The sequence below is a fragment of the Macrobrachium rosenbergii genome, chromosome 37 (genome assembly GCF_040412425.1).
Source record: "Macrobrachium rosenbergii isolate ZJJX-2024 chromosome 37, ASM4041242v1, whole genome shotgun sequence".
NCBI classification, from domain to species: Eukaryota; Metazoa; Arthropoda; class Malacostraca; order Decapoda; family Palaemonidae; genus Macrobrachium; species Macrobrachium rosenbergii.
This window is the reverse complement of record NC_089777.1, coordinates 6,287,717-6,306,248: the sequence shown is the minus strand read 5'-3', so window position 1 is coordinate 6,306,248 and position 18,532 is coordinate 6,287,717. Positions and strand designations below refer to the sequence as shown.

The 18,532-nt window shown below is 40.7% G+C and overlaps 1 protein-coding gene across 1 annotated transcript in view; it reads left to right on the top strand.

Moving 5' to 3' along the window:
• The first annotated feature begins 1,713 nt into the window (after positions 1-1,713).
• The window catches only part of LOC136825277 (centrosomal protein of 192 kDa-like), an 85,141-nt gene continuing 68,322 nt past the window's right edge, over positions 1,714-18,532 (top strand). The window contains exons 1-3 of the mRNA XM_067081356.1: positions 1,714-1,893; positions 4,857-5,040; positions 15,141-15,258. Of these exons, the coding sequence (XP_066937457.1) occupies positions 4,889-5,040; positions 15,141-15,258 (270 nt within the window). The 5' untranslated portion in view covers positions 1,714-1,893; positions 4,857-4,888. The remainder of the gene's footprint in view (positions 1,894-4,856; positions 5,041-15,140; positions 15,259-18,532) is intronic.

The window sequence follows — 18,532 nt, the reverse complement described above, 5'->3', positions numbered from 1 at the left end:
TGCCAGATTTTTTAATTTCTGAAAATTACAATAATATATATTTTAACATTTGTAGTTAACTTTTTAAAATCGTAAATCTGATAACAAAGATGTGCATGCCTATTCTTAATTCTGTCTAGGTGTATGTCCAGCACAGTTAGGCCAAGTACCTTGTAATGAAACAGATTCTAGTAAGTCTTGATCGTATGCCCTCAAATAATATTTTCTTGTAATCGTAATTTACTGTACTTATTAAGAGGCTAGTTACTTTGTCACACCTCAGATTTCTTCGCATGTAATTCTGCTGTAGCTCCCAATTACCTTCTACCTCTTTGGGCCGTTTAAGCTGATGGCAGCATTGTTACAACAGAGGCAGGCAATAATATTCATAAGTCCATGGTGACATTTACATATCGTACAGCTGGTATCTGGCAACCTCCATTCGAGTTTGTCGTTTTGGGATTTGGGTTTTATTTCTTTCTGGTTAGATTTTTGTACCCGGTATAATCAAATATAATTAATGATTAACGAAATAAGCCTATCAGTGGATTTAATCATGTCTACTTGTCTCTGTCCTGCCTCAGATCATATGCACGTCCATGAGTCATTTGGGAACGGAGATCTTACCTGGTGGTAGTCTACATATGCAACAGGTTATAACATTGTCCCGCTACACTTAAACAGACTTACACAACGGGCATTACTCATCTGTAAAGCATCACGTAGATACCACCAAGAAGTAGGTCAAATAAGAGTAATGGAGGTCACAGGTAAACAAACGAAATCGAATTTTTAAATCCTTCCGCAGAACACTAAAAAATGCCAACCTGTACCCATGGAAACGCTCATATCACCAATAGAAAGCCTTAGGACGCACGAATCGCAACAAAATTATTAATATATGAAAACTTTATTAAGAGTGTTCTGGACATTAATTATACCCTTCATGTACACTTATGAATGATGTTAAAAAAACACACACATACCGAATGTGTTCATCGGTTTCCACAGTGTTTGGTCGTATGTTCGGGCATTAATTTATCATGCTCAGAACGAACAACATGCTATAAATTTTCAATCAAGAATATATATAAAATCCGTACGATTTGATATATATAATAGACTACCATAGGCGACTAAGATTAGGGGAAAATCTGCGTAATTAACAGACTTTCCGTAAAGTTGAATGTAGCCTACAGTGAAATTTCAGCAATAAAACAGGAAAAGAAACGTTATTAACAAAATAAAATAAGTAACTGAGAGAGAGAGAGAGAGAGAGAGAGAGAGAGAGAGAGAGAGAGAGAGAGAGAGAGAGAGAGAGAGAGAGAGAGAGAGAGAGAGAGAGAGAGAATGTGAGGAAATTCCTCAAAACGGCCTTTTGGGCACAGTTGCCAGATTCTTGTACCTAATAAGTTGCCATAGGAACAAAAATACGCAAAATTTAGATACAGTTAAATAAGAGATTAATGAAATATGTACTAAAAGCAATCGTGAAACGGAAAATCAGTCCATAGAAGAAATTAATTGTGAAAAATAAATGGAATCCTCTTGATGTACCGAATAAGCGCCGATAAACAGGTTTCCAAAACCCCGAATAATATCAAGACGGCGGGGTTAGTAGTTAAACGTAAGTTTATCATATCTATTATTCACTTTACACTTTACATCTTCAAATCTCCATAGGAAATAAGCGCTGTCTCCCTTTTGTCGGTAAAATTTAGGAAGAAGACCCAAGAGCGTTCACTTGACACTGCGCATCTCGCTCTTCGTTTTGTGATTGTTTTCCCAAGGACTTGGTACGGAATTTAACTGTCGAATCAGCTGTGAGGGACTCAGTTTCCGATGTTTTTGAGTGGTTTGTAGTTGGTGCTGGTGGTAAAGCTGTGTCTAGGTATCTAATGCCTTGGGTGGATGGTAAGCTTTGCTTTATATTGCAAATCTCTTGTTAATATCGATTGCATTTGAAATTAAATACGAAAGACGGTTGACTTAGCTTGGCCTTCTAACGGTAGTTAGGTAGGCCTGCCCTAATTTGTCAAGCTCCATAGGTTGCTGTTTACGACTAACAACATCAATGAACGTTGCAGATTTAATAATTTAGGCTTCATCAATAACCCTATTATTAGTGTCGAATCATAACCGTGTAGCTTACCCTAGGCCTGGCGTAGTAGGCCTGCTTGTCATGGTTCCTCTAGCCGTAGGGGATTACCTAGGAGCCTAAGCCCCACTAGCCTGTGCACGAGGTGCCGATTGAAGTCATTTTAGAAATACTTTAATTCTTGGCCAGATACACGATTCATGTATTTTTCTAACTCGTTATCGTGTGCATGGTTATTTTTCGGGTAGAACTGTATAGTAGCTCCGCAGCGGCGACTGCCTTCTAACTTTACTTTTTGTACAGTTTTTTGGTTGCTAATAATGAATTTACCCTTAATTTTTGGCGCTCGAGTGTAATTAACCAGTAATTAACCCCAGAAGTCCATCCAACAAGGGTTTCCATACACTTTCTTCACAAGACAGAGCACGGGTATGTCCGTTTCAAACGGTTCATATCCCGTCCGGCAGGTGCAATAACTTGTTAACGTATGGATACCCCCCCCCGGGCCAGTACTAAACACGGCGATGGGACATTTGATTTGGCCGACAACAAACAGATGCACCACCAGTATCAGAACCCCTAAAAGTGTAGAAAAAACCAGTTGAAAAGGTAAAAACAGGCACGGAGCTAATATGTAGAATTACCATTTTTCGGAAGACTCCAGCCACCTCCCACATAATTTATATTTTTTGGGGGTAAAACATAAAAAAATTCTTCTCAATACATAACCTTCACAAATGCTTAATAACAGAGAAAGATAATCAAATTACGTCTTAAAAGGTATGACAATACCGCCCCCACCCCCGTCTATAGCTAATATGGGAAAAATGTAACCAGTAAACACTCCAAGGTTATGATAGGTTGGTATTAGGTTCTTTTAGTTCCCTATCATTTCCTAGCCATTTTTGCATGTAAAAGCCAAAATGGTTTTCATGCAAAAATGGGTAACTGGCATCTTTCAAAATGGGTGGCTGGAGTCTTCCGAAAAATTACTGTGTGCATTGTGTATTTCTAACTAATGTTGGGACAACCTCCTAGTTCTTGTATTTATTCTTCTTCTTACGTGCTGCCCTAGAGCAAGAGCCCGTGCCATCACAAAGCTGCTTTAATCTAAGGCACTGGTGATTATTCCCCCATATTTCTAATGGTAAAACTGAAGTTTGGCAACTATCATTTTAGGTTAGACTAGTGTGCAGAATGGGTGATGTATGTGGGGTAGAACTACAGTATATGGTAGCTCTGCGGCATGACTGCCTTCTAACTTAACTTTTTCTACAGTTTTTTGGTAGCTAATTATGAATTTACCTTTAATTTTTGGCGCTCGAGTGTAATTAACCTGTAATTAACCCCTGAAGTCCATCCAACAAGGGGTTTCCATATGCAATCTTCATAATACAGAGCATGGCTACGTCTGTTTTGAACGGTTCATATCCCGTCCGGCAGGTGCAATAACTTGTTAACGTATGGGTAACCCTGCCCCCCCCGGGCCAGTACTAAACACAGCGAAGGGACATTTGATTTGGCCAACAACAAACAGATGCACTGCCAGTATCAGAACCCCTAAAAGTGTAGAAAAAACCAGTTGAAAAGGTAAAAACAGGCGCGGAGCTAATATATAGAATTACTGTATTTAGTACCAGCCCCCAGGGGATGAACGTAAAAACACAAACAAAAGACTGTGAATATTGTAAAAAAAACAAAAGAAAAACATAAACAAAAACATAAGCAAAAGTGGTATATAATTATTACAGTTGTTGGCTGGCAGGAACCAGGCTGCACCAGTAGCCTTCAGTTTACCATTCCAACTGTCACGAATGACCTCAGTGGAAAAACAGGGTTATTTGAGTTAAGGATTAAAAGAAAACCAGTGCAGTGAATCAGTAAAGAAGGTAGGAGGGGCATAGCCTACATCACAACATAGTCAAGTCTGTATGAAAAATACATTGTTCCTACGCATCAAGATTAACAAAACCGAAAGGTTTGGTAACCACTAGTTTATTTGTGAAATAGGTGCTGTGTTTAGTAGCTGGGGACATGTAAAAACAAATGAGATGGTAAATATAAAGATAAAGAAAATACATAAATATATTCAAAAGCACCAATGAAAGGTGGTAAATATTCTTATTGGGGACTGGTGGGAACCAGGCTGCGGTAATAGTCTTCAGTTTTACCAACCAAAAATTTTAAAAGGCACGAAAATGGGGCAGGGATGGTTGAAGGGATTCATCCTAACCTAACCTTGGGTGTTGGGTCCTTTTACCAGGTTGGATGAACATTGCACCCACCTCTGGACACTATTGCATAACCTTTTTACCAAGCTTCAATGACTTTTAAGCTCATAACGGAAATACTTATATAAAAGGCTGTGAATTGTACATTTAGCAAAGATACAAATTATCTCGAAAATTTGGTAAAACAGGTTCATCTAATCAAGGGATAAAGCAAATAAGCAGTTGCACAACAACTGGGAAATGCTGTTGGCTTATAGACATACAGTATTCTACAAAAACTGCTGCATGCTCTGTTGTAGATGACCTATTAGAAATGATGGTTGAAGGTATATGTTATATTTTGGTGTTGCTCGATCTCAACGCAGTTGTTGGGTATAGATTTGGAATAATTGAAGGCAGGCTAGTGTAAATAATTGTTTATAATTGTCGTATGCACTTACCTCATGTAGGTGCTATGTCTGTTCTTCGTATCAAACTGACCACATTATAGTGCTATAGCAGAAATGAATGATAATATTATACTGTATTTAGAATTTTTCTCTTCACAGTACTGAACATCAGCTGGTGAACCAGTGTGAAGATGGATGTTCATAATCATCATCAGTTAGTGGAGCGCGATCAGTCCATAATTACTGGATTTGGTCGCTTTCCCTCTGGCTTAGAAGAGGATGTTGATCTTCTGTTACTGGATGGTCCCCAGGCAACTTCAACAGTTGGGACAAAGAAATCAAGGTAGGATTTACTGTTTGTTGATTGAAGCAGCTCAGTTTGATTGTTTTAGGCATTGGTCCTCAGTCGTGAACCAAATGCTCTTCTTAACTAACTCCTTTTGATTTGAAGAGGTCCCTTGACAATGAACATTGATGATAATCACGTATTTCTTTTTTGCGTATTGATTACAGTACAGTCATACCCCAAACTTATGTGAGGTTAGGTTCCAGAACCCCTCATGCAAGGCGAATTTCCGTGTAAGTTTGGCACGGTCTCTAAAAATGCTAATAAATGCTTATTTCTAGAATTTAAATACTAAATATGACCCTAATCATGCTCCCAAATTATTAAACTAACTTTTAAATGAAATTGAAGTTACTGTAATTTCATTTAAAAGTTAGCTTAACCCTTAAACGCAGACTAGATGTATCGTAAGTCGACTAAAATTGTCTGTCGGGTGACGAGTGGACGTACCGTACGTCGACTACAAAAAATTTCAACCTTCGGTCAACTTTGACTCGACCGAAATGGTCGAAAAATGCCATTGTAAGCTGAAACTCTTACATTCTAGTAATATTCAATCATTTACCTTCATTTTGCAACAAATTGGAAGTCTCTAGCGCAATATTTCGATTTATGGTGAATTTTTGAAGAAAACTTTTCCTTATGTCCGCGTGGTAACTCGGCCGAAAATTTCAGAAATTCATTCGTCATTTTGTTGTAATTTTTGCACCGTTTTATATTAGCTGTTACATAAAGTTTTATATATGAAAATGTGCGCAATTTCATGTAAAATACAACAAAAAACAACCCTTGGTTGTAGCTTTTATCAGCTTGGAAATATTTTCATATAAATCACGATAAGAGCCAAAATTTCAACCTTCGGTCAACTTTGACTCGACCGAAATGGTCGAAAAACGCAATTGTAAGCTAAAACTCTTACATTCTAGTAATATTCAATCATTTACCTTCATTTTGCAACAAATTGGACGTCTCTAGCACAATATTTCGATTTATGGTGAATTTTTTAAAAAACTTTTTCCTTACGTCCGCGTGCGGTAACTCTGCCGAAAATCTCAAATTCTTTCGTCACTTTGTTGTAATGTTTGCACCGTTTTATATTAGTCGTTACATAAAGTTTTATATATGAAAATCTGCGCAATTTCATGTAGAATACAACAAAAAATAACTCATGGTTGTAGCTTTTATCAGTTTTGAAATATTTTCACATAAATCACGATAAATAAAAAAAATTTAACCTTCGGTCAACTTTAACTCGACCAAAATGGGCGAAAACTGCAATTGTAAGCTAAAACACTTACAATCTAATAATATTCAATCAATTAACTTCATTTTGCAACAAACGGGAAGTCTCTAACACAATATTTCGATTTATGGTGAATTTTTTTTAAAAACTTTTTTTTACGTCCGCGCGTTACGAATTCATGCATCATTTTGTGATAATATTTTCTCTTTGTTGCTTTGATCGTTTTATAATTTGTTATGTACCAAAATCATCGCAATTTAGTGTACAATATAAAGAAAAAAATAACTCATTAGCTTTAACAGTTTTGCTCACAGAGCGATTTGTATACAATTATATATGAAATTTGTTCATGAGACTTACCTGCCAGATATATATATAGCTGTATTCTCCGAAGGTCCGACAGAATTTCAAATTTCGCGCTGCACGCAGTGGCCGGTCAGGTGGTTAGTACCCATTCCCGCCGCTGGGAGGCGGGTATCAGGAACCATTCCCATTTTCTATTCAGATTTTCTCTGTCGCGGACTGTCAACACCTGTTGTCAGTTCCTCCGCCTTTTGGATTTCGAAATTTGTTGTCACTTAAGTATTTTGGTTGTTTTTGGTATTCGACTGGATCTGTGACTTGGCATACGCTCTTTGTGGACCGTTTTGATTTTGCTTTTGACTTTTCTTATAATTGAGATGTCTTACCTCTAGCTATCGAGTCTGTAGCTTGGGTGAATGTAAGGTGAGGCTATCGAAGACTTTGATAGTTCCTCACTCTTTATGTATGCTATGTAAGGGTGTTCAATGCTCTATGATAATCGATAATGAATGTGTGGGATTGTCTGAGGGTGAGTGGAAGAAATATGAAGCCTATATGCTTAAATTGGAGCGTGATAGGCTGAGGAAATCTTCCTCCTAGAGTGCATCCTTAGTTGGACAGTCAGGGTTTTCTCCTACTAGTAACCCTGTAGTAATTTATTACTAACCCTGTAGTTTGTTGCTGCAGAAAGTAATTCCCTGGCTCTCGTGTGGAGTCAATGCGTGCTCTTGAAACTAAAGTGAATGCAATTCAAACGCATAGTGTTAGTGCTAGTGCCCCTAGTGTTGTGGAGGGGCGTCAGATCGGCCCTATAATGCCTCTAGGCCTGGACCTCTGTCGAACTCCCAGGACCAGGGAGGGGGCATGTCGAAAAGAAAGCCGCATGAGGGTTACGGGGGCTTCCCACCGATCTGGCGTCCCTTCGGCAGGTCCTGATGACGCTACCCAGGCTGCCAGGGATCGTGCTCAGGCACGCATCCTGAAGGATTGCTTCTCGTCCTCCGACACCTCCCCCACCGCCCGTTGGAGCTCTCGGTTGGACTCGCCCTCTTTAGAGAAGCTTAGAGGAGAGGACGCTTCCACCTCTTCCTCTCTAGACGTTTGTACTCTTCCCGAAAGTTGCGTGGATATTCCTCTGCAGAAGAGAATAAAGTGTTTTTTTTCGAATGATCACTCTACTCGACCCCCTGTCGCGCTAAGGCAAGGGCTAGAGCTTCTTCCCCTGTGGAAGGAAGTATACGTCTCTCGCCCTTTTCCTTCTCTCAGGTTCATCCCTTCTCCCGAGAGAGTGGCTTCTCCAACGCGTAAGATTTTGTTGGGTTTGCAACAACAGCTGGATGCTCTCATGAACCTTTCAAGAGTCGAATCTGCCTGTTAAGAGGTACAGACTTTCACCTTCGTCTCCTGCTTCGGGAACGATACAGAGCGTCTGTCGTCTAGAGAGAGTGTTTAGTGGCTTCATATTCGTCTTCCCCGAGTTGAGGTGTTGGCCTTTTCTCTTGTCTCGCGCCAGGAGCGCGTCTTGCTCTTCGTCCTGCGCTTCTCACGCTTCACGCCCGCCTCACCTTGGCGCGCCGGGCGCCTAGCCATGACGCTTGGCACCGCGCGCTGCTGGGTCTGGTCAGTACTTGGATGGTTGACCACCTGGGAACACCAGATGCTGTTGGCGCCACATTTGCTCCGAGGGTGTTTACACGTCTCATGAAAAACGTTGCGATGCAGTTGCATCTGTTGCACGTCAGGATCTCACTCTACTTGGACGACTGGTTGATTCGAGCGTCGTCGGCGAAGGTATCTGGAGGACCTTCAGTTGACTCTGCAACTCGTGAAGTCCCTGGGACTTCTGGTCTGTGGAGAAGTCGCAGCTGATCCCCTCACTGTCCATTGTGTCTGGGAATTCAGATCTATTTAGCGGCTTTTATAGCGTCTCCGTCGCAAGAACGGCAACTTCTATGTACTTAAAAAGTTTCGGCCTTCTTGGAAAAGGAAACATGCTAGGTGAAGGAAGGAATGAGTCTGCTGGGGACCATTTCCTCGCTGGAGAAGTTTGTTTTCTGGGGAGTCTGCATCTCAGGCCTCTTCAGTTCTTTTTGTTGGAGAACTGACAAAGCAAGGAAGACTTGAAAGAGGAATTGAGAATTCTTCCTTATATAAAGAGGATCTGTGGTGGTGGCTCGATCCAACGGAATTGCAGAAAGGGATCTCCCTCAAACTTCTGAACCCCAACCTAGTGTTGTTTTTCCGACGGGTCGTCAACAGGTTGGGGGCAACACTAGAGGGAGAGAAAGTGTTAGGAACCTGGAGAGAGGAACAGGTGTCCTGGCACATCGACTTCAAAGATTTGGCGGCTATCTTTAGCTCGCCAATTCTTCGAGAGTCCAAGTTTGCAATCGTGTAGTTCTAGCAAACTCGGACAATACTTGTTCCTGTTCAGCCTTGCAAGAGAGATTATTCTTTGAGCCTATGCTCGCAACATTTCGATTCTCACAAGTTTTGTGGCAGAGGTCGAAAATGTTCGAGCAGACCTGCTCTGTTGGCGCCATCAACTCCTGCCGAAGGAATGGACCCTTCATCAGGAGGTTTGCCAAGATTTTTGGAAATTTTGGGGTCGCCATCTTGTGGATATTTTCACGACCTCAAGAACAGCGAGGCTCCTCTGTAAAGCTCATCTGTACTCGACCCTGGGGCAGTTGCCATAGTTGCTCTTCCTGGGATTGGACGGGAATAGATGTTTACGCCTTTTCCCCGTTCTAAATTCTGGGAGAAGTCTTGCGCAAGTTCGCGGCCTCACAAGGGACGAGGATGACTCTCATCCCCATGTTTTGGCCTTGAACCACTGGTTCTCGGAGTTTCTCTTCTGGTTGGTAGACGTTCCGAGGACCCTTCCTATGAGAGCAGACCTGCTCATACAAACCCACTTCACGAGATATCTTTGAATCTCCCGCTCTGAACCTGACTGCTTTCAGACTATCGAAACTTGGTCAGAGCGAAGGGGTTTTCTGGCCAGGTGGCACGGGCCATCGCTAGAGCCAGAAGTTCTTCATCTAAAGGATATATCTAGCGAAGTGAGCAACCTTCAAAGGTTGGTGTAGAAAGAAGGGCTTTTCCTCTTCCTCTATCACTGTGAGCCAGGTTGCGGATTTTCTCCTTTACTTAAGAGAAAAACTCGATATAGCAGTTCCGACTATCAAGTGTTATCGGAGCATGCTTTCGATTGTATTCAGACACAGAGGATTAGCTTTGTCTGACAATAAGGACCTCCACGATCTTACGAGCTCTTTCAAGACGTCCAAGGTTCCTCAGCTGATTTCCCCTGCTTGGAACTTGGACGTAATGCTCAAGTTTTTGATGTTTAGTCCTTTTGAGCCTCCACTCTGCATCTCTTAAGGATGTTACTCAAACGGCATTCCTCACGCGGCGAAGAGAGTGAGAGAAGTTCGAGGCCGTCATGTGGGCTTCAAGGAACACAATGCTGTCTATTCTTTAAGCCCTAAGTTCTTGGCTAAGAATGATAGGTCTTCTAACCCTTGGCCTAGACACTTTGAAATTAAGGGTTTAGCAGACCTTATTGGACAGGAACCTGAGGGAGTTCTATGTCCAGTTAGAGCTCTCAAGTATTACCTTAAAAGAACACAGGACACTCGTGGTCCATTGGATGTTTTATGGTGTTCTGTGAGGCAACCAGTTAAACCTATGTCGAAGAATGCACTGGCATTCTTCATTAGGGACGTCATTAAGGACGCACACTCTAGTTGTGACGACTCCAACTTCAAGTTGTTGAGAGTTAACGCTCACGAGGTGAGGGCAGTTGCTACCTCCATGGCGTTCAAGAAAATATGGTACTCAGTGACATTTTTAGTGCCACATTTTGGCGAAGTCAATTCGGTGTTTGCCTCACACTCTTGGCAAGATGTTTAGGTAGCATACGAAATTGCTTTTCGCTGGGACCATACAGTGCTGCTTCAGCAACCTTGGGGACAAGGGGTAACTCTGATCCTATCCCCTTTTAATTGTGTTTTTGTGGTTGTTGGGTCGACTACTGGAGGCAGTCTTCCCAATCCTTTGCAAACTAACGCTTTAGGTGTTGGTTAGGTGGTTAGTAATGCTCTTTTGTCCTCTTTGTATGGGCTATGATCTAGTCACATTGTGGTCACGCCCCGTTGACAGATCATCTAGAAGTCGCCAGCTATATAGGTCACTACCTCGCTGGGGTCTCTAGTAAAGCAGAAGCAGACTAGAGTGACAGTAACCACTCAGTCAGCTACGCTATCAGATAAGGAACCAAAATAATTTTACCAATAATTGGTTTTTTCCTATTTCTTGGCTGTCTCTACCCCCTCCAAAGGTGGTATTCAGCTATATATATATCTGGCAGGTAAGTCTCATGAACAAAATGATATTTTAATGATAAAATAAAGTTTGTTCATACTTACCTGGCAGATATATATATTTATATTGCCCTCCCTCCTCCCCTCAGGAGACAGTGGCGTTAGAAAATCTGAATAGAAAATGGGAATGGTTCCTGATACCCGCCTCCCAGCGGCGGGAATGGGTACTAACCACCTGACCGGCCACTGCGTGTGCCGCGAAATTTGAAATTCTGTCGGACCTTCGGAGAATACAGCTATATATATATCTGCCAGGTAAGTATGAACAAACTTTATTTTATCATTAAAATATCATATTTTTTTTTGCACTGTCATATATTTCAATATTTATATATGATAATGATATTTTTTCATTTCTGATGCTTGCATACTAAACTTCAGGCAATGACAAAAAAGGAGCCAAAATGAACTCTTAATCTTAAAAACTAAGCGTGCTGTGATTTTTTAAAAAAACTTTGTAGCTTGTATCAGTTTTGAAATATTTTCATATAAATCACGATAAGTGCCAAAATTTCAACCTTCGGTCAAATTTGACTCAACCGAAATGGTCGAAAAACGCAATTGTAAGCTAAAACTCTTACATTCTAGTAATATTCAATCATTTACCTTCATTTTGCAGCAAATTGGAAGTCTCTAGCACAATATTTCGATTTATGGTGAATTTTTGAAAAAAACTTTACTTACGTCCGCGCAGTAACTCGGCCGAACATCTCAGAAATTCTTTCGTCACTTTGTCGTAATGTTTGCACCGTTTTATATTAGTCATTGCATAAAGTTTTATATATGAAAATGTGCGCAATTTCATGTAGAATACAACAAAAAATAACTCATGGTTGTAGCTTATATCAATTTTGAAATATTTTCATATAAATCACAATTAATAGAAAAAATTTGACCTTCAGTCAACTTTAACTCGACCAAAATGGTCGAAAACTGCAATTGTAAGCTAAAACACTTACAGTCTAGTAATATTCAATCAATTACCTTCATTTTGCAACAAATGGGAAGTCTCTAGCACAATATTTTGATTTATGGTGAATTTTTGAAAAAAACTTTTTTATGTCCATGCGTTAAAATTCATGCATCATTTTGTGATAATATTTTCTCTGTGTTGCTTTGATGTTTTACAATTTGTTATATACCAAAATCATCGCAATTTAGTGTACAATACAAAGAAGAAAAAAAACTCATTAGCTTTAACCGATTTGTATACAATTATATATGAAATTTTTTTCGTGCTGTCATATATTTCAGTATTTATATATGGTAATGATATTTTTTTCATATCTGATAGTTGCATACTAAACTTCAGGCAATGACAAAAAAAGGAGCCAAAAATGAACTCTTAATCTTAAAAACTAAGCGTGCTGTGATTTTTTGAAAAAAAACTTTTTTCCTCTTCGGCGCTAACTCCTGAACGCCGCCAGCATACAGCAGACACTTTTGTAAATAGAGGCTCAGCATTTAAGGGTTAATACATTACCCTTATAAAAAGAAATAAGTGGTTGACGTAAAGATATAGGAGTGTGAAGATTAGTATACTATATCTCTCTCTCCCCATTCCGTCAATCTATTTTTAGAAGTCTTCTCAGCCTCTTTTTTAAAAACTTCTTTATTCTGTCTCTTTCTCATTGTTCTGAAATGCTCTATGTCTGTGTGTTTTAGAACAGCCCATTTACAGTTTGTAGAAGACAGTACAGGTAAAATTAGATCAATTTAAAATTATCTACTGTACAGGTAAAGACATACAGAGAAACAGTAATATGTAGGTTGCATTAACTACGAATGAGAGATAGAGAGAGAGAGAGAGAGAATTAGTAAGAAACCTTTGACCCGCTAATCAGCAACACTTCCCCTTCTTATGTTAAATTGACATGTCTGACAGCTTTGCCTTCGAGCTTCTTCAGTAAGTTGCAAAAGAAGAGGGAAAGATATTTGTTTGTTTAAAATACATACAGTAAACACCCCGTATTCACGGGCGATGCGTACCGCACCCCCCCACGGATAGCTGAAAATCCGCGAATACTTAAAACCCCTCTAAAAACACTTAGAACTGCTTATTTTGATAGTTTAAACACAAGAAAAACCCTCAAAAAATGCTTATACCTGAGTATTTTAATAGTTTTATCACAAAAAGTGCATTTACTCATGAAAATATGAAAATACTGTAATTAGTGAATATTTCTTAGTGAAAAATACTGCGATTGGGCGAATTTTCTGCGAATAATGGGTAGATACGTTCCACAGAGAAATCAGCGAATGCGTGAGTGCGAATCGTGAGAATGCAAATACAGGAGCTTTACTGTATCACATACGAATTTTGTAATTACAATTATTATTATTATTATTATTATTATTATTATTATTATTATTATTATTAATAATCTTATTAATATTTGAAAATTGGTACTTATTATTAGGTAAAAAATTTATTTATACAAAACAAATAAACATATACATGTACCATAAAACTCTCTCATCTCAGTAAAAGAGAGAGAGAGAAATTATTTTATTTAATGTTATTTAATTTACACATAAAAACTTGAAAACTTATAAATTACATATAAAATTAAACATACACACTTGCAGGGTTTCTCAGTATTCGCAAATGTTCACTTGTCTGTGAAAAACTCGTGTATGACAGTTAGTTAGGTTCCAATGAAAAGTTCGCGTGTCTGTGAAGTCGTGCAACTCAGATCGCGCAAGTTTGGGGTATTACTGTACTTTGGAATAACTAGCTGAGGGAAAAATTCATGAAAGAGTAGTGAGTTACAACTCCCAGTCAAGTACTCTATCACTAAGACGTGCCCTACTTGTATATTAAAAAAATGTCATTCCTAAGCCTTGGCATGCTGAAGGTGGTGTGTATGGGAGGAGGGCACTCGTAGTAAAATGAAATGGTTTGCTTGTAAAATATAAGAATGATTCAAGGTTTGTTTTCATAAAGTATGCAAACCTCCATCGTATACAGAAGCATCTTTCTAGTGCAAGATGGTTTGGTCGTTGAGAACAGGGTAGTTAAAGGTAAGCATGGTGAGTGTAGGATCGAGATCTGCCACTGATTTGAGCTCTACCCCTTCCTCTTCCTTGTCCCAGAGGAGGGCCAGAAACAGGGCTTTGAAGTCTTTTCCTTATGGTAAGTCTTGGAAAAGGGTCATGAACATTACTTCCATTTGTGGGATTGATGTTTTGGGCTGGTGGGGAAGGGAGTTGGGCTGATGACTTATGCCATAGGCATATTTAGTATTTAGGGACAGAAGGTATGGCTTGGACTCTTTCCATTCTTGCTATACTTCTCTGGAGCTACTTTGGGATAAGTTTGTGACCTCCTATGGTTTCAGCCAGGCTTTCTTAGTATCTCACATCAGAAGTTCAGCCATGTAGGCAGTTAATGCAGAAAATTTTGCCCACCTGAGGAGTGATTCTTCTGCATGAAAAGAGTTAGTAGCTAATGTCATGGAAACAAATTGCAAGTTTTGTTCAAGTAAATAAAAACCTGAAGTCTTTTATCTTAATCGCCCATAAAACCATCCCTGCATTTGTCACTGTATCCAAAGGAAGAAGTAAGGTATGTGGACGGGCAGGGGGGTATGTATTTTCCCTGATTACCTTCCTGCCTTCACTTCTAACTACCTAGTTAACAAGCTTCAAGGACTGAACCAGCTTGGTGCCAAAGTACTCCTGTATGAATGATCTCAGGTTTAATATTTAAAACATGTCAGAATTAAAGAATATCAGTATTTCCTCAGGACAGACAGGTCTTTAAAATCTTCAAAGACTGTCTTAATGTACTGATTTGTCCAAGTGAAGAAGAGGCCAGATATAAACTTAGGAGGATACCGTTTATACAGACTTGTCATTTGTAATAGATATGTTCATTTGACACTGTGATGAGCTGAAATCTGGTTCTTGGATTGTCATAGTATCAGTATTTGGCCATAGTACTAAAATAATGTCATATATAGTACTGTATAACATTTTACTGGTTAATTTTTCTTTCTTTTAGCAAATGGCTTCCCTCGTAGTGTGAGTTGAAAATTGTGAAATTTTGTAATTGAACATATTTGTTACTGCAAGAACTCTGTGGTTGTATGAAATTAATGTAATATTTATTCAATACTTGTCTAGACATGAAAATTATATTTACATGATTTTTTTCACAGACAAGATGTTCTTCAGGATTACATATGCATGGCAGCAGATGATGACAGAATTGGTACAGAGGAAAATGAGCCCTACTCTCTCACACAGGTGCCATGTTTAATTGATATGTCTCACCATGTAAGTATTGTTTTACATTTGTTGGCAGTCATATTTTGAAATCCTTGTTCCAACAAGAATACGAACCTTTATCAGTATATATTAGTCTTTCTTGCTGAAAGATGGTCAACAAGGCAGTTACATGTAGGGTAGCCTAGGTGGGGGGAGTTCCTACCTACTTATCGTGTTGCATATCCTCACTGCTTGCTTTTGTTCTTCCTTAAGGTGACATGCTTTGCTTTAGAGTAGGAAGTCATTTGGTCACTGATGTTCAGTTTTTTTCTGTTTTAAATTATTTAGTTTGTCTGAGGATGTATTATTGCAAACGGGAAATGTTAATTTTATATAAGTATCTTACCAAGTAATTACATTGCTGTTAGTTCCTACTTTTCACAGCAGCTTAAGTTTTAAAAATTTTGCGGTATCGCTCATATTGTTTGGGTGTAGGTAACAGACCCCGCCCATTTTCGGGGAAGGATAGGTACAGTACAGCCGGCTCAGGTATTCAATTCGTTCCTGCAGCTTGTTGACTGAACATTGGTCTCTGGGTAGCTTTTGTTTAGGTTTGTTTTCACTGGTTGCTTGCGGACATTGCCGAATTTGTGAAGTACATTGTAGTTTTTGGTAGTGCTAATCAGCTTTTTTCCTTAATTGTGACTGGATATGTCAGACTTGATTGCTCATAGTATTAGGTATTGCAGCAAGGGCTGCGAGACGAGACTGAGATCTGCTAAGTATGACACTCATACTATCTGCACCTCTTGCAGAGGGCGAAATTGTTCTCCTGACATTAACTGTGATGAGTATAAGCAGTGAGATCAGGGGAAATGGAAGACTTTAAATTCTCATTTAGCGAGACTTCAAAGAGACAGAGAGAGAAAGGCGGCTGCTAAAGCCGTGGTTAGGTTGCAGCAGTCTCCAGAGGTGTCTGCCCTTTCAACTCCTATGACAGCTTTTTCTCCTGTTTCAAGTCCTCTATCTATACCTGTTACTCCTTTACTTGGCTCCCTACCTTCCGAGCCCAGCCTTGAAGCCCGAGTAGATAAGAAATTTAATGTTATGGAAGATACCGTAACCCAATTGGGGGCTTCCGTTAAGATCTTGTTGAATCAGTTGAGTATAAAAAGTGTTAGTGCAAATGTTGTGTCAATGGAGGAGGTGGCTACTTGTCTCGCCGACGCCCCTAGACCTAGGTCCCTGTCAAACTCCCTAAACCTTGGAGGAGACAATTCGAACTTTCAAGGGAGGTTGATGGGGTTTGCCCATGGTTAGTTGCCCCCTCAATCGAGCCTGTCGACTGTTTCCAGAACGTGCTGGACGGCCATTGGAAAGGCACCTGAGTGGATGTGCATGCTTTATCGTCGAGTGGTTCCAATTCCAGCGTGGATAGGAAGTGCAGTCGGCGCTTTTCCGACGTTTCCAGACCGTTGAAAAGGTCAGCAGCTCCTGATCGTGTTCCTCCACTCCCTTGTAAGTGTTCCAAAGATCTGGCCCGGAATCCTGAACCTTCTTGTAGCTTCTGGGACCAAGAAGATGCCCCGATGTCTCCTGAGTTGTTAATACCGCAATGCTCATCTAAGAAGAGCAGTGATCGGGTAGTGTCAGCCAAGCGCAAGTAGGGGTGCGTTCAGTGTTGGCCAAGTGCATAGTGAGGGGAGAGAGCATCGCAGTTGATTGCTTGTCTGGTGCCAGGCAGTCGGCTGGTGTCAAACGCCCAGTGACATGTGTTGGGACAGTGGATTTTGAGCACCTGAGTGGAAGTGAGCATGCTTTCCGAGCCAATTGCTCCAACCATAGTTTGGCTCCTGACCATCATATGTCTCCTGTGAAGTCTCGCCGGACTCAGTTGCCGCACTCGCTGCCTCATCCTGACAAGCGTTTACATCTCATATCACTGCTTCTGATCGTTCAACACAGCCAGTTTCAACTAGTGTCAGCGTTTAGTGTTCCGCTGGCGCAAGACTCCTCTCTGGAACCGATTCATCATCATCTCGATAACATCTTGAGCCTTTTAAAGAAGCCTTCGAATACAGTGCAAGAACAAAGGGACTTAGCTTTTTCTTCGATCTTGTCCGCGGAAGAAGATGTAGAGAAAGATCAACTTATGTCTGCTTACGCCTCCTTATTGAAGTCCTTTCTCTTCAGCTATCCGACTTTCTTCTCTCTTTTGGCTCCTTCATCTCCAGGCTTGGCATTTATAATGCGACAACCCACAGGCTGCTCTAACTTGCTGAAGATGGTTCTTTCCTGTTCCTCGAAGAAGGCTTTGTTTTGTATTGGGTTTTGGTTGGCCGATAAGAGAGATCTTGGCAAGGCCACCTTCCTTGTTTGACGAAAAGGAGATATCTCTCTTATGTCACTGGGGAAACCCCATCCTTGGGAGTTTCTGGCTCCTCCCAAGGGGACTTCTCCGGCTTGACTGATTCGACGTGACGTTCGGCATTTGCTTCAGCCAAGATAGGCTTTTTGGCAACGGAGTTGGATCAGTTAGTGCAAGACTTATTCAAAGTCTTTGAAATATTCTGCTACCTTGATTGGACAGTGGGAGCTTTGACAAAGAAGATTGAAGATTGCACAGCTCTACCGGACAATTTTACTGCAGACTGGCTAGGAGTTTCATCCTGTGCGGGCAAGGTGGTTCGTGATGGATCGCAAGAATTGGCTGCTCTCTTTGCCTTAGGCGTATTGGAGAAGAGGGAGCTGGGGTGTTCGTTTGTCACCAAAGGAGTCACTCCTTCTCAGAAATTGGACCAAGAAAGTCTGTTTCCCAGGGTTTCTTTCGAGCGTGTAGCTTTGGAGCTTCAGAAGAAGACTACCCAGAACTTGCTAACGCTGTCCACTAAACGCCCAAAGCAACCAATTCGGACAGCTGTGGCACCCGTTAGTGTAAGGGTGGCCTCTCCTTTGCAGCAGTGGCCTTTTTGTGGCGGCAGAGCAGGGTATCAGTCCTGACCACGTACCAAACCTCGTGTGGTGCGTACGGTCATCAAGTCTACCAGACCCTCTTCTAGCAAGTGAGGATCTGGTCCTCCGTGTGTCTTTGGGAGCAAGACTCCTCCATTTTTGGAGGAAATGGGAAGTCAGGAGTGCAGAACCATGGTTGATAGAAGTTTTGAGAGAGGGGCACTCAATCTCATTCAACTCAAAGCCCCTTCGGCATCCATCGTTGTCCATCAACTTGACAGCCTACTCTGTAGGCTCACAGAGGTTTTTGGCCCTGTCAAAGGAGGTTACCTCTAGTAAAAAAAGGGGCTGTAGAAGTTGTGAAAGACGTAACTCAAAGGGGTTTTACAGC